General features: G+C 41.7%; 1 protein-coding gene across 1 annotated transcript in view; it reads left to right on the plus strand.

Annotated features, from left to right (window-relative positions):
• TMED1 (transmembrane p24 trafficking protein 1) overlaps positions 1–7453 on the plus strand; it is a 7997-nt gene extending 544 nt beyond the window's left edge. The window contains exons 2-4 of the mRNA XM_072399583.1: positions 284–381; positions 482–665; positions 2933–7453. Of these exons, the coding sequence (XP_072255684.1) occupies positions 284–381; positions 482–665; positions 2933–3151 (501 nt within the window). The 3' untranslated portion in view covers positions 3152–7453. The remainder of the gene's footprint in view (positions 1–283; positions 382–481; positions 666–2932) is intronic.
• The last annotated feature ends 8222 nt before the right edge of the window (positions 7454–15675 follow it).

A 15675-nucleotide genomic window follows, 5' to 3' on the forward strand; every position in this document is an offset into this window, starting at 1 on the left:
CCCCCCCAGGTGAATGTGTGTAGCGTGCGAGTGCCCCCCCAGGTGAATGTGTGTAGTGTGCCAGTGCCCCCCCCAGGTAAATGTGTGTAGTTTGCCAGTGCCCCCCCCAGGTGAATGTGTGTAGCATGCGATGGTCGGGGGGGGGGGCACCGGTTGCCCAGCGCGCCCAGCTGGGTTTGGATAGGACCACCAGTTTCAGATAGTTGCAGAGCCCTCATTCTCTGGTTCCTCCCATCCCCCCCCCGGCTAATGTTCTGTCTATATATTCTGCGCTCTCTTGCAGGTGATTGGTGGAGCCGGCTTGGATGTGGACTTCTCAGTCACCACTCCTTCAGGCATCCTGCTGATCATGGAAAGGAGGAGATCGGACGGGGTGCACACGTGAGTAGAGTTGTTGCCCTTTCCCCTCTATCCCTCCAGGCTTTTCCATGTCACCTCTGTGTCACTCACCTTTCACCTGAACTGTTTTCCCTCCGAGCAGCGTGGAGCCTACAGAAGCCGGAGATTACATGATCTGCTTCGACAACTCGTTCAGCACCATTTCTGAGAAGTTGGTGTTCTTTGAGATCATATTTGACAGCCAGCAGACTGACGACGAGCCGGACAGCTGGGCCGATATTGTGGAACCTGACGAGCTTCTGGATATAAAGATAGAAGACATCAAGGTACGGCTAGGGAAGCCTTCCTCAGCATGTGTACACATTGGTATGGTGGTCAGGGGATACATGCCCGTTACATTGCTTGCCAGTGGGAAGAATGGCACCCCTACATATAGCCAAATAGATCATTTGTGTCAGATAACCTGAGAGGCACAAACTGCTCAATGCTCAAGGAACCCTGTTCTAGTGGAGGCCTCCTTTATTCCATGCATCAGCAAGTTCTCAGAATATAGGGGGTGTTTTAAATCTGATGCAGCGATTTTTGGAAACGTTTTGTGCCAAAGCCAGTGTTAGTGACCTGAACCCGCTTCCTTAAGTCTCTCCATTGGTCACAAGCACTCTGATGTCATCATTTACAATGCATTGTGAGTACAGAGAGGCCACAACCAACAGTATTGGAAAAATGAGTAGAGCCCCGATTCCCACTAAAGCGAGGCAAAAGGTAAGTACAGGTAGTCCCTGGGTTACATACAAGATAGGGACTGTAGGTTTGTTCTTAGGTTGAATTTGTATGTAAGTTGGAACAGGTACATTATTTTAATAAATGCAATTAGGACAGATGTTTGTCTCAACATAATATTAGGCAGCGTGGTGTCAGTTACTGTATGAAATCCTCACTGTGAGCTAATTACAAATCTCTTGCTTCTAGAGCAAGCTGTGCTTTGATTTGCAAAAAGAAACAACTGCAGAGTTTGTCTTGGTCATTACCCTCCCTGGGGTTCTAATTTTGTATGTATTTCTACGCAAAAACATTTTTTGCATGGAAATTTATATTACATTGTAGGCCTATAATTCTCAGGCATAACTGACCAAAATATATCCAATATTTAATACATTTGATAATAAACTTTAAATAAAAAAACACAAAAATCTTTTAAAAAATAAAATAGTGAAACATGTAATATAACTGTACAGTAGCATGTGTAATATATATAATATAAAGAATTCTTTGTATTGGACTCAGTACAGCTTTTTTTATATTGAATCCAATAGAAAATGATTTGAATTTCCCGCCACTCCTCCTGCCCATACCGACGTCACCGGGAAACCCTGGAGAACGTCTTCATTCGCGGCTGAAGATTGGAGGAAGAATACGTATCCCCAGGACCTGCAGGACACATTCATTGGCAGGCTACTCTAACCAATCATTTGGGGGTCGTCTTATACGCCCAGTATTGTACTGTTCCTTCTGCCTGTCAGATCTCACTATTGTGCGAGATCCAGTTACCAGTACAGTACTGGTAATTGGAGGAGGGATACAGGAGGAGGTAACAGCCTACACTGCCCCTAGCGCGCTCCACACTCCTCCTCTGCTGGGGAGCCAATCCAGGCCCACGTTCTCCTCTGTGTGCAGCTTGCTTCCCCTTGCTTCATACTCCCCGCACAGAGCGGGGACTCGGCCGCACGAGACATATGAAGCAAGAGGAAGCAAGCTGCAGGTAAGTACCTGGCGTATAAGACGACCCCTGACTTTGGTACAGATTTTTCGGGGTTAAAAAGTCGTCTTATACGCCGGAAAATACGGTAAGTGTTTTTTTTTTTTTTTAATGTTTTTAGTGACTGCGAGTGTGATTACCGCTTTTTGCATGGTAAATCCACCCCGAGTCACACTCAGGAATACCACTAGGGGGGTTAAAGATACAAGAAGCTGCAGAAAGAGCTCACCCGCCTAAGATAACCTACAACCTCAGCTGTGTTTAGCAAAAGATTTCTTCTGCAAGTCTTGCAAACCACCCCCTCCCCCTTTCAAGCCTCCGCACACAAGGGAGCAGGGAAGCATCCGTATGTCTTTAAACCCAGGTACTACCTGTATAAAATCGTTCCATTCCCCCTGGATGAGAGAGCATTGAAACCTTGCTTAGGTGGGGGAGCACCACTGCAATATTCATATGCCCCCTCCCTGCCCTGGCTCAAATTTCAGTGTTTATTGCAACAGAACCACATTCTGCTGTTTTATGAACGGGGGTTACAAAGATCCGACTTTCTTAACCTTTTAACTTTTAGAAACTCTTAAAATGAATTGCAGGTCTTGGGGAACTCCTTCTAGAATTACTATATACACAATATATTAGGATGGTGGTCAGTGGGAAGAATGTCACCCTTACAGATAGCAAAAAAGAAAGCATGAGTTTAACTGATCTGAAAGGCACTGCTCATAGAACCCCTAGCAACCCCTGGAGGAACCCTGTGGTTCCACAGAACTTTGATTGAGAAGTACACATTTTTTTGTCTTTTCCCCTTACACCCCTGACTGTCTTGTCTTCTCTCACCAGGAGTCCATAGAAAGTATGCGAGCCAGACTGGAGCGCAGCATGCAGATGCAGACGGTCCTGCGAGCCTTTGAGGCCAGAGACCGTAACTTACAGGAGAGCAATCTAGACAGAGTCAACTTTTGGTCCGCTGTCAATCTGGGAGTGTTGGTGACGGTGGCCTTCCTCCAGGTCTACATGCTAAAGAGCCTCTTCGATGACAAGCGCAAGACAAGGACGTAGTAGAAGGAGAATCTGATGTCCAAGTCCAGTGTTTCAAATCTATACAGTCTTCCACCAGAACCAAGGACCTGGAATCGGCACACTTGGCCTGCTATGGTTGTCACTTTAAAGCAATCTCTGTTTAGACTATTAATACATAAAGCACAAAGGTGCGTCAGCGTGCAGCCAACATCCGGGGAATCTGAACCTTCGTGGACTTATAAACTGAACTGTCATGTCTGCAGGATACTTTAGTAAGATTAACCGCCTCTTGATGCAAAGATCTCATACCATCTCTCCTATTGGAAATCTGAGCCGCCCTTGTAACAACCAATCAGCTTCCCTCTTTTTACAACCTGCATTGTCCATTATCTGATTGGCTGCTAGGAGCTGCCCCTACCAGTTCTTTTTTTAGACATTTTTATACATGAAGCATATAATCCTAACAATCCGACGAGTGCAAGCCCATGTCACCCCGATCCATACAACAAGCCAAATTAAACTTTCAGATAGGTTTGAAAATTCTATATATTTGCTAAGCTCTGAGATCACACTTGCCTTGCTGTAAATCTGGAAGCATGGCAGTTAGAGGAATTCTTTCATTTTTTTGGTAAAAAGCTAAGAAAAGAAGATAATGTAACTGGTTGTAGGCCTGTTAGGCAGAACTGACAGAACTTCCTGTCCCTGGGGGGGCAGGGTAAGCAATAAAGGGAGCGACTGTTACCCAGGCAGGAAGACACAGATAGTCATATTAACGACGGAGGTTTTACTACTCAGCCTTGTTTGCAGAGCTTTAGCCAGAAAGAAAAGCAAACCCTCCTCAAGTGGGAACGCATCCTTTTTATATAAAAACAATCGTTTCATTCCATACGTAGTTCAGTCGGTTGGGAAGAGTTTGTAGGTGCGTGACAGCTCCTGTATGGGGACCCAACTCTTCAGTAACCACTCAAAAACAGCGGGGTGGTTAATGAAAAGTGCACCTGGCTAAATAGGGCTGGGGAGAATGCTGTACTTGGTCTAAAACTGAAATCATTGGAATGTTCTAGCTGTCTGGACCAGACACCACATGGCAGCACAAAATGAATATATGGGTTTGGCAAGCAGCAAATTTCCATAATGGCTTTGGGAACTATAGAGAAATTACTATGTTATCGATAAGTTCGATAATTATGTGACATTCATGGTGCTTTATACATAACTTGTGAAAGTGCTGTCACTGCAGGTCGCTCTGTATGTTATTTGTAACCTACTCTGAGGTTTGCTGTAATGTAATCCGTCACAAAGTGCTGATAGATTACAAACCAAAGAAATCGCTATACAAAGCTTCCTTCTTAGAGGACATTGTATGTTAGGATTGGAATATATATTTCAGGTCCTTGCTGTACTGGATCTGGCTGCACTATGGAGCTCACACTTGCTTCTGAAAACTTCCAGTTTATATGGCCATCACGAAAGGGCTACAATCTATGGCGCGCCTGCATAAATCAATGGCTGGGAATATGGATACTATTGGTGCTGGTTCAGATTTTGTCCTAAAAATGTGGCTACATCCCTAAAGTGAAGATAACTTGTGCCTGGCTCTTAGAGGTTAAATAGGTGACCCTATTTCTAAGGATTTCCACTTTTTAAGAAATTTCCTATCTGCTCTCTGAGTTTAGTTATTTCCCATCTTCTGGGACAGCTAATGGGGTTCGAAAAAACGTTGATCTTGCTGTGCAGCTTGCTTTTATATGATATTGTAGTTTCCATCCAAACCATGTGGCAATTCTGTTTCTGCAGAAGGAGTAATGATTATTGAATGGTTCTGTAGCACCTACGTACCCAAAACACTGCTGGCTCTGAAGGCTTAACTAATGAGAGTGTGTGCCATAAAAGTTTTTATAGTGGGGGTTTTAAAGCCCCCTTCCAAAATCTGGGTGTGTAAGACTGGAAAGGTGTGTTAAAAGCTCACTTTTCTTTTATTCTAGGCCTCCAATACTGGGAAGGTGTGTGAGCCTGCTTTCATATCTTAGATGTACAAGGCTTGGATGATGTGTTCAGAGCCTATGTTTAATGCTTGGAAGTTGTTTAAAGCTCCCTTTAAAAATGTGGCTGTACAAGGCTAGTAATGTGGTTCGTGAGCTCCTGATTCAAAGTCTGGGTTTCCAAGATTGGGGAAGTTTGTTAAGGACTCCTTATCAATTCTGGGTGTACAGGGCTTAGAAAGTAAGATGATATCTGCAGAGCTCCATTTGGAAGCCTGGCTGTAAAAGGCTAGTAAGGTGGGTTGAGAGCTCTTTATTCAAAGCCTGAGTCCACAAGACTGCGAATGTTTGTTTGTTGAGGGCCTCCTATAAATCTTTGGGTGTAGAAGATTTGGCGTGGGATGATATGGGCAGAGCACCAATTGGAAACCTGGCTGTACACGGCCCATAAGGTGGGTTAATAGCTCAAAGCCTGTATTCAAAAGCCACTAGAATAGAAAGTATGTTGAGGGCCCCCTTTCAAAGTCTGGGTGTACGAGGCTTGCAAAGTGATGAGAAGCCTCTTTTAAATCCCAGGTATACAAGGCTGGAAAGATGTGTGCAGAGCCTCCTTTCCAAGCCTGGGGTAGACAAGGTTTAAAATACAACTAATCTAAGAATACCCAAGCAGAGAGATGCACTTTGTCCTTTTCACTGCAGGAGGCGGGGAATCTCAGTGTTCAGCAGGTAGGGATCTTCTATTAAAGCTGGAAATCCAAATTCAATAAAAAGATAGGTGGTTTAGCAGATAAACAGTATGACCATCAATCTATCTAATCTCTACACTCTGCAATAATGAATGAAATGTACAGCATCTCACCTAGAAATCATCTAAATACTTTTCAGCTCCTGCCTATAAAATAACGCCCTTTACCAGCCTTTCTCACGCTTTGAAAAAAATGTTCAGGGCTTGGGGAATCTACTAAACCTATAGGACATCAGTGGAAAATGTGCACCTTGCGTCGGTTTTCAGTAAAAAAAAATTGTATCATGCAGCTGGCCATAAATCTTTGGGGTCACCGTCACATGAGGGTTTGTCAGCAAAAGCTTAAGGAACCCCCTAACATCTTCTGGAGGAACCTTGGTTGGGAATGTCTGGTCCGTACCCTTACTTATCACCAGCAAGCTTTTTTTCAAATGTGAGAAGCATTAAAAAGGCTACTTAGGTTTTTAATACCATTGTTGGTACGATCTTCCCTCAGATGATCTGGACCATTTGTGTATTTACCTGGAAGCAAAGCTGCCTGTACTCGTGGGACCTTTGCTCTGATGTGAATATTCACTCTTATAGTCCATTTATAAAGAAGTGAATCTGACCTTCACTAAAGCTTCCAGGTTATTATGTTTTAATGGTAGTAATAATTCTCCACCAGGGAACGTGACATTCACTGCTTTATAAATAAACCCCATAGGGCGTCTTAATATCTTTAGCTTTAGGATTTGTGATTTAGGTTCACCAGTAGGTAATAATGGCTTCCAATACCCTGTAGTCCAGGGGACTGCGCAAACTGCAAATAGACACAGAATGGGATGCAGATCATGTGAAAATAAAAAGTAGAATGTGCTTTTAATATTGAGCAATTTTTAAAACTTTTTGTAAAATGTTTGTACTGCATTGGCTATCTTGCTGTATAAATAGTATATATAAATAATCATTATTGGGAAGCAGGGGACATGTTAAAGTGTACCTGTTTCCTGCACATTGTGCTCATGTTTTATTGTGCTTTTAAGTGATCTTGTCCCTTCAAGCCAAGCGTGTTTACGCTTTTAGTAATGAAAGTTTTATTTCGATGATGTTTTGGCGATCATAAAAATGGCCACAGTGAAGTTCAGGCCACTTATGCTGCAGTAATAGCCAATTCTGACAGACGAAGCATTCATTATCATGCAACTTTTCTCATAATTTGTCGAATAAACAAGACAAACGTCCGAATATGAACCTGTCACAATGGTCATCCCCCTACCTTACCTACTCTTCTTTGCAGTATCGTACTATAAAATGACAGGTGCACTTTAAGATATGCAATATGTTGTGTCGAGAGAATGTTGGTGACTTTCTAACGTGAATATCGTCTCCTATCCATGCTGATGTTGGATCATCACCTTTCATCCACATTGCTGCTACAAAGAGATTTGTATTTTTCTAGGATTTCCTCAGTGCCTGGATCCCCATCCGTTCTAAGCATGGGATTTGTACAATTCAGTCCTGTTTACTTTCAGTGCCCTTTCTGGATGTTTGTAATGTTTTGTGATGGAAAAAAAAGACACGATGTTAAACAGTGGTACAAATTTGATACTTTCAATAAATTTTGTTACTGTATGTGTTTCAGAGGAGAGAATTTATATGGGGGGGGGGGGTTCTCCATTTTTACCACAGTGACAACAGCTAGACGGATATGTCGGGATCGATGTGGTCCAAGGTGCTAGACTCCACCACCATACTCTGCTATAGAAATAAAGCTCACTATGCAACAATTTTTACTCCAGAGCTGTTGCCGGAGTTATGACAACACAAACCTCACTATCTCAAGAAAAGGGTGAAAGCTAATGTACAACATCTAGAAAGGTAAAGCCATTCATCCAACCTCGTACCACTGTGTCTATACTAGGGAAGTCATACTGTGCCATGACTGTTTGGACTTCCTAAGAAGCAAACTATTGCAGAAGTTGGCTGTGGTGGATTGATGAATGATCAGGAACAACAACCATATGTGTGCTGTACACAGTGTTGTATGGAGAGGGGGTGGATGAGTGGCACCTAGCTGTGCTCTCCCCCATAGAACAGAACAGTGCTGTGTGTACAGCCCTCATTTGCTAGTTCTTTCATTGTAAATAAGTATTCTCCCCAGAATTCTTTTTTAGGCTGGGTGGGAAGAAGCATGTGGGTATGTGGTGGTCCCAGTAGTGTGACCCAACTTTTCGGGAACCACCTGGCTCCTTTTAGGTGTTACTAAAAAGTGCTGGGTGGTGAGCTCAGCTAAAAGCACAGTGGCTCAGTGGTTAGCACTCTTGCTTTTACAGTGCTAGGTCCCAGGTTCGTATCTCGGCCAGGGCACCATCTTCATGGAGTTTGCAGGTTCTCCTTGTGTTTGCATGGGTTTCCTCTCACATTCCAAAACCACTGAGTTAGGTTAATTGGCTTCCCCCCAAATTAGCCTTAGCCTGTATTATTGACATATGATTATGGGGGGACATTAGATCGTGAGCACCTTAAGGTACAGCTAGTGACATGACTATGGACTTTGTACAGCGCTTAGTAATATGTCAGCGCTACTGGTTAATAATATTAGGGGCTGGGGAGAACACTGGAAAAGATCATGATAGATTGTTTCCAGTGAGTCATCTGATATCTTTTTGACATCTGTACAGGATTTTAAGTGGAACTAAACCCAATGCATTCTCACTTTTCCCATTGCGTTGTTGCTGCCGCCATCTTCCTTATTCTGATAATCAGCCACCTGAATTGGCATGTGCAGCTCAGTGATTTGACAGACGATGCGATGAGGATCAGTCAGGTAAGAATACTTATTGCAGAAGCTGACAGCATAGTACACGGTGTAAATTTGTGAACAAGGTTTATAGTTAGAGGTAGGAAACTCCAGGAGGAGAGGTAGAGTGACATCTTATATCCCATCCAGACTACACAGGACATTTCTATTGCCACTGGAAATGATTGCTAAACATTGTTTAATGTTCTACCGCCTCTTTGTAACTTTAGACATTGATGTCTATTGCAAATCTGACCACCCAGCCAGCTCATTATACACCCTTTGAATCCGTCCACCCACCTAAACACTGGTTGTCATTAAAACTGAACTTGGAGTTGAGTTGGTAACAACAAACTGAACTTGACACAAACATCTCAGGAGTGCTTTCAAAGTTTGGGACTACAGGACCCCAGGTTACATACGAATGGGACAATGGGTTTGTTCTTAAGTTGAATTTGTATGTAAGTCCAAACAGGAACATTATTTTAGTAAATGCAATTAGGACAGATGTTTGTCCCAACATATTAGGCAGCGTGGTGTTAGTTACTGTATAAAATCCTCACTGTGAGCAAAAAAAAAAAAAAAAAAGAAATATTTGCATATTTGAAATGCAAGAAGAAACAACTGCTGAGTTTGTCTTGGTCATTAAAGAGTTACAAGATGTTGCAGATCAACTCAGCTCATAAGATCACCCACAACCTCAGCTGTGTTTAGCAAAAGATTTCTTCTGCAAGTCATGCAAACCGCCCCCTCCCCCTATCAAGCCTCGGTCCTGCACACGAGCGAGCAGGGAAACCTCGTTCATATCTAGGAGTCATCCGTATGTCAGATGTCCTTAACCCGGGCACTACCTGTACTTAGATTGGGCAAGTAAAACCGAACCTTGGACTACCTGAGCTAAAAAGAGAGTTCGTGTTTGTGTCACTCACATAAGCCATCTTCAGACACCTAAATTGGCTTTTGCAGCTCAGTGATTTTGACAGACAAGATGAGGATCAGTCAGGTAAGAATACTTATTGCAGAAGCTGACAACATGGTACACAGCATTCAGTACTCAAGTTTGTCAATAAGGTTCATGGTTAGAGGTAGGAGACTCCAGGAGGAGAGGTAGAGTGACATCTTATATCATATCCAGTCTACACAGGACATTTCTATTTCCTACACAACATCTATCACTCACATGGACCATTTTAACACCTCTACCTGGACAATTTGATAACTTCAGCTATGCGACTCCAATGAGTAACACCTTTGCCAGATTTCATTGCACCATAGGATTGGAATATATAATTCCAACAAGGTGGTTTGATAATTACCGACACCTCCCAAATTCCATGGATTAAGGTGTCCAAGTTACATGGCTATATATGCTGGGGTATTTTTCACTTCTTGAGTAAGCAGCAAAATGTCAACATTACAAATTAAAGGCCCTTTCACATCCGTTGTGTGAAACTACATGGTTTTCAGCTTCCAGATACACAATAAAGCGCACCACAGGTAACCAGATTTGCATGCAAACAACTGCTTGACCAAGAGTAACTGTGGCTCAATCTGCCATGTGTGGTTTGTGCTATGTTAGTGCTTGCTGTGCACTATGGGTCTGTGGGTTCTGACTGTATGGCACTACATGCAAGTGCCCTCCCTTAGTTGCTTCTTTATGAGTTCTGAATTTACTTGCCCCATGCTGGGAAATGTGTGTAGAGTAAGGAGCTAATTCTGTAAATGTTTGTGCATCCCTTCTGTCCATGGACCAATTGGTAAGATACTGCTTTGATAGAGAATGTACACATTCAAAACCCCATACCACACTCTATACAAGAATTGTTGTCAGTGTTTATATATGTGTAAGAAACTCTTTGGTGCCACAGTCAAAGCCTCTGCAACACGGACCTGGAAGCAGCTGTCAAAATGAGGGGGGAATCTGAGGCATCCCTCCCATAATGGTGCCTATTGGCATGAACTTACCTTGCTTAATAGGAAATCCTGCTCTGGCTCTAAGTGTTTATGGCTATGAATGTTGCTTCCACTAAGTTACTAAGATCAGCACCTACATTAAACAATGAAAACAACAATATAAATGGTAAAACCATTGCTGGAAAAAATATCTTAATTTACATTCAAAGCTAGCCAAGCCCAGGAACAATTTGTATATTTTGTATGCTTTCAGCCCTATAATGTATTGGCTAAATTTGTGCTATCTGGTGTAGAGTGACAACACTTACTGTAGTTTAAAGAACAGCAGCATCGTCTCCCTAGGACAGGAAGTGTGTTAGAACTTTGGAATAACACCCCCCCAACTCATATATCAGGGGGGAGGTGAATTTGTCAGGTCTGATAATGTTTGGGATTAGCAGCAAATTTATCAGCTCAATACAATTAGTAAATTACTATGGATTTCTGGTAGGATCAACAAGCTAAATCGTGGTTTTGTAACACAAAATGGGGATGTGCAGATATTTTTGTACTTTTTTTGTGCCCAGGTATTTATTTAAAGCTTCTTCGGAATTATTGCCCTTCAGTGATTCCTGTTGATCTTCAAACACTACCAACTGCCCCAGCACCTGCTTCTTAGGGGCAAACCCTGCTTGTCACCCCAGGCTCGTACCCAACCTTGTGAAGCTTTACAAGTCTCCGGTTAGCTTGTGTGACCTTTGTGAGGCCGAATTTAGCTTTTGGACATCATGAAAGCACAGCCAACCTGGTTAAATAATTTTTTATTAAGATTAAAGGATCTCCCTAAATTTTAACCATCTTTTACAACTATTACCATATAATCTGTATTAGACTGTACAAAAACATTTTTCAACCCTTAATTTCCACAATACGGGTACGGGACATGTAGAAAAGCCTGATCTGAAACCCAGGTTAAAAGGAAGTGAATCATTTGCCTCTGTCATGCAATGTGGTCAGCAAGTTGTGACCTTTCAGTCACTGTAAATAGACCCGAGAAGCAGTTTCATTGGGGACAGAATGCGGGGAGTGGTAGGCAAGTGTTCATTTTTAATTAGCACTGCCCAGCCATGTGTACTCTATACAGTGCCATTCCTAGGATGAAATACAGAGAGGTATATAGGGATTATGGAAGTTACAAGGAGAAAGGCGAATAGTATTATTTAATTTGTTTGCACCTTTACCTCCTTTCTGATTTGTTGCTTTTTTCCCCATCCAACTTTTCGGGTGAGCCCCAATACTATCTATCATCTATCTCTCTCTCTCTATATATATATATATATATAAGCTGTTTTACCTGTCAAAAGATTTGTATTTCTGTTCAGCCACTCTTGGGATTTGCAGAAGTTTTGCAGATTTAATCTCTCTCTTCTTTCCCTCAGCCTGACTAGACAGTAAAAGTAGAAGCAGCAGCTCATCTCTCTGTCTCTCTTCCTGTGAATGTATTCCTTATGAGTATTGCAGACCAACAAACTGGCTTTGCCGCTTCTCAAATCTTACCAAGGAGGTGTAAATCTCTCAGCTGTTACTAAAATGAAGTTTAAAACATGGAGGCTGCACAATCAGGTTACAATAGAGGAGTAGCACAGACGTAGACGTACCTAGATAAGCCCTAGGTTACAGCAGGTGAATAGCTGGGTATAGTCTATATGTTCTTGTGATTCAGGCCATCTAAGACAGAACTGCAACCTGGCTATTGATCTCTTATCTTCTGAAAATTATTTTGAAAACCCAAATTACAAGTGTTTTAGATCCTACACCTATATACCACTCCAGATTAAAGTTGTAAACACTTTTCTTCTTCTTCTTCGGGTCGGGTGTTTGAGGGAAAGTCAAGTAAAGTAAGCATGGGGTCTTCCTTCACGCACAGCAATCTCCGGCATCAAATGCGAATATTATAAAACAATGAAGCACTCTTCTAAAAGACGAAATCCCAAATTTCAACCCAGCATTGATTACACCATGAAGGCAGTTTTGACTATCGTTCATTGTAGAGTGAATGTTCACATCCCACTAGGGTTCTATTATATTATGTCCAAGTGTTTTCTGCAGAAATAACATACCGACGCTCTACTAAAGACCATTCCTCATATTACCATTACAACAAAGTCTTAAATCTAAAAAGTTGTGGTGTGGTGAGGTAATTGTTCATCTCTGTCCTGTATGATGGCCAAGATCTTTAGACAAATTCCTTCTCGTCTCAGCTGTCCGATGAGCCTTTTAGGATGTGTCGGGGATGGATCTGTGTGCCACTCAATGGCAAGATTGTTTAATCAAAAGTTTACTAATGTCATAATCCATGGAAGGCGACGAAGGGAAAGTTTACACAATATACTGATGGTTTCATCACCAGAGTGGCTTGCCTGGAATGGTTGGAGGTGGTCTTCTGCAAACAAAAGTTCAGATGTTATTACCATTTAAAGGACAAATAAAAAGTTTAATCCTTTTTATAACATACTACAGGCCAGTTGAACCAGAAGACATGGATCGTAATTGAAAATTCCTGCTCATCCCAAAGGTGTTTCATTATCAGTCACAAGCCAATCCAGCTCCTCTATAACAAACTATATCATTATGGAGCTGGAAAGGACCCAAAAACCAAAAGTTTTCCCCAGTTGTCCCTCTCTGCGACAGCTATAACAATACCTTGCACTGGAGACATCCAAACCCCGAAAAAGGTAATGAAAGGTGGCTTTGAGAGACCAAAAACTCTTTACCTTGTTTTAGATAAGTATTGGCTTTTTATTCTACAACAATAAACATATAAGAGATCCTTACTTGGCCTTTCATAACTTTAGGAAAGGGATGAGACTGATAGGAGTTATAAATCTTGAAGCAGGAGTAGAAGTAGGTTGTACAGGTCAGTTGTATACATGACATTGTGGATTACTAGAAAGTAAAAAATTGCTTCCTATAAAATACTTTAGGATCTGCACCACAGGAGGTTACAGAACAACCTATTAGAGAAACCCATTAGTAGTTGTCACATTCTACTTCATTTATATTTGTAATGGTGACGATGTTTCGCAGCCAATCTAAGCTGCTTCTTCAGTTCTACCAGTATAGGAAATACTTAGCATTATATATCCACACAATTTTATAGATGTCTCTTTTTATATAAAGTTTTAGTATACGTTCCCCCATAAAAAACCCAAATTATGGTCTCTTGCTACATTAAGCAAAGTTTAGATTTGATTGGCCGGCACACAGGTGTTCACCGAGTTGGACTGTCCCTTTCTTCTCTATGGGGCATGTAATAATGCCCAGATTAGTGAAGAGTGTGCTGCATCTGATATCAGTCATTGTGAATACTACCCAAAATAGAGAACCTATACTCTTGTCCGATAAAAATTCTTTTATGGTCCATCTGCAGCTCCCAGAACTTTAAAAAGAAAAATTCTCTTCATTGCACATGTTGTATTTATACATTTATTTTATCAATATCTCAAACCTGTTCCTGTGATTGGCTCACTGATTATACCAATACCCTACACAAAGCTTGTGGTGAAATTACATTACAGTCTGTTACATGGAATATGTCATCAGCATTGTTAAAAAAGTGGACCTGATCTACACATACACATTTGGGTGGATAAAGATACAATCACCCATCATAAATTATTTGAGGAATGTTACTCAGGTCCCTTTATTCTGCAGTCTTGTAAACTCGTTTCTAATTCATGTCACAATCTACAAAAAATCCAAGAAAAGTCTTGGTGCCCTGAAGGGTCACTGCTACATTGTTGCATCTGTTTCTTGGTAATTATATTTAAAACCCCTCTCTGGTCTCCTAACAAATCATCCAAAGCAGTTAGGTTGCCCTGTAGTTAACAGGTTTGCGTAGGAAGGAAAGGGGTAAGTTGAATGACTTGCTCTATCCTTCACTTCTTCAGGCCTCTGTCTCCTGATACCATTTTTGCTGCCCGGCCTCGTGCAGGTCTTTGATGTGATATTCACTGAAGGACCAGCAGTGACACCCAACCCATCCTTCCCATTGCATCGGTAAATTTACCAGGAACCCAGAATGGGGTTTTAGGTGGCCAAGTCTTACACCATTTACTTTCCATTCCAAACTGTGTGATTAAAAGTCATAGTGCAAAAATAAAAGTATATTCTGAATTTATTTGTGATTTGCTGGTATGATTTAGCATGTGTTATGTATGGAGGCGTGTCGTCTCTACATTTACTGCCTAGTATCTTCAGTCTGAGAGCACCACACGTTAACATATTTAAGATAAATATTGCAGTGGACAATACAAGTGGCAGTTGGGCATTTCCCACCCTGGATTTCTTTGTTTTTGAAGACATTACACTGATGTGGTTTTTGTCCCTGCTTTCCATCTTGAAGCCAGAATATCAGGTTATTGTAAAGGTATTATATTATTAGGTGTGAATTTCATGTGGTCAATCCTGTCTTCCACAGAAGCTTGAGCTTTGGGTGTATCACTTTGTAACGCTGCAGATTTAATATACCTGCACTGAGAAACTTATATCCACTCATGGATTGCATATGTTTGTGGAATGTGACCATCACACTTATTGGACATTTCATTACTAAAGCATTAATAGGGAGTTGACCTTCTCAGACACCACTAAAAGGCTTTTCAAGTGTGGGTGTGATAATTTCTGCCCAAAAAAAACAAAAGTACCTTGATGAGGTCATGTAATTATGTTAAGTGAGAAGACCAGTTTGGCATTCAGCATTCCAGTTCATCCAAGTGCATTCAAAAGTGCTAAAAGCAAAGCTCTTTGCAAGCCACTCCATGTCATCCACACCAAACTCAAACAGTCTTTATACTGCAGCTTTTACACATGGACACAGTCGTGTCAGGACAACCCGGCCTTACCCAATATTCCATGGGGGGATCTCACATGATTTATGAAAGGACCGGACTTTCAATGGTTGATGGAAAAGGATGCAGATGCATAACTAGCTTATCCAAATTTGTCTGTTATCCTAAGACCACCAAGTGAGATATACCCATATTCATACAGCACCTCCACTTCAAACTGTGGGTGTCATTTCCCATTCAATAGTAACTTTGAGTGCAGGGAAAGTGCAGTTGTGAGAACTAATATTTATACCATGGACACACGATAGTTC

This window comes from Pyxicephalus adspersus, chromosome 2 (genome assembly GCF_032062135.1).
Source record: "Pyxicephalus adspersus chromosome 2, UCB_Pads_2.0, whole genome shotgun sequence".
Classification (NCBI taxonomy): Eukaryota; Metazoa; Chordata; class Amphibia; order Anura; family Pyxicephalidae; genus Pyxicephalus; species Pyxicephalus adspersus.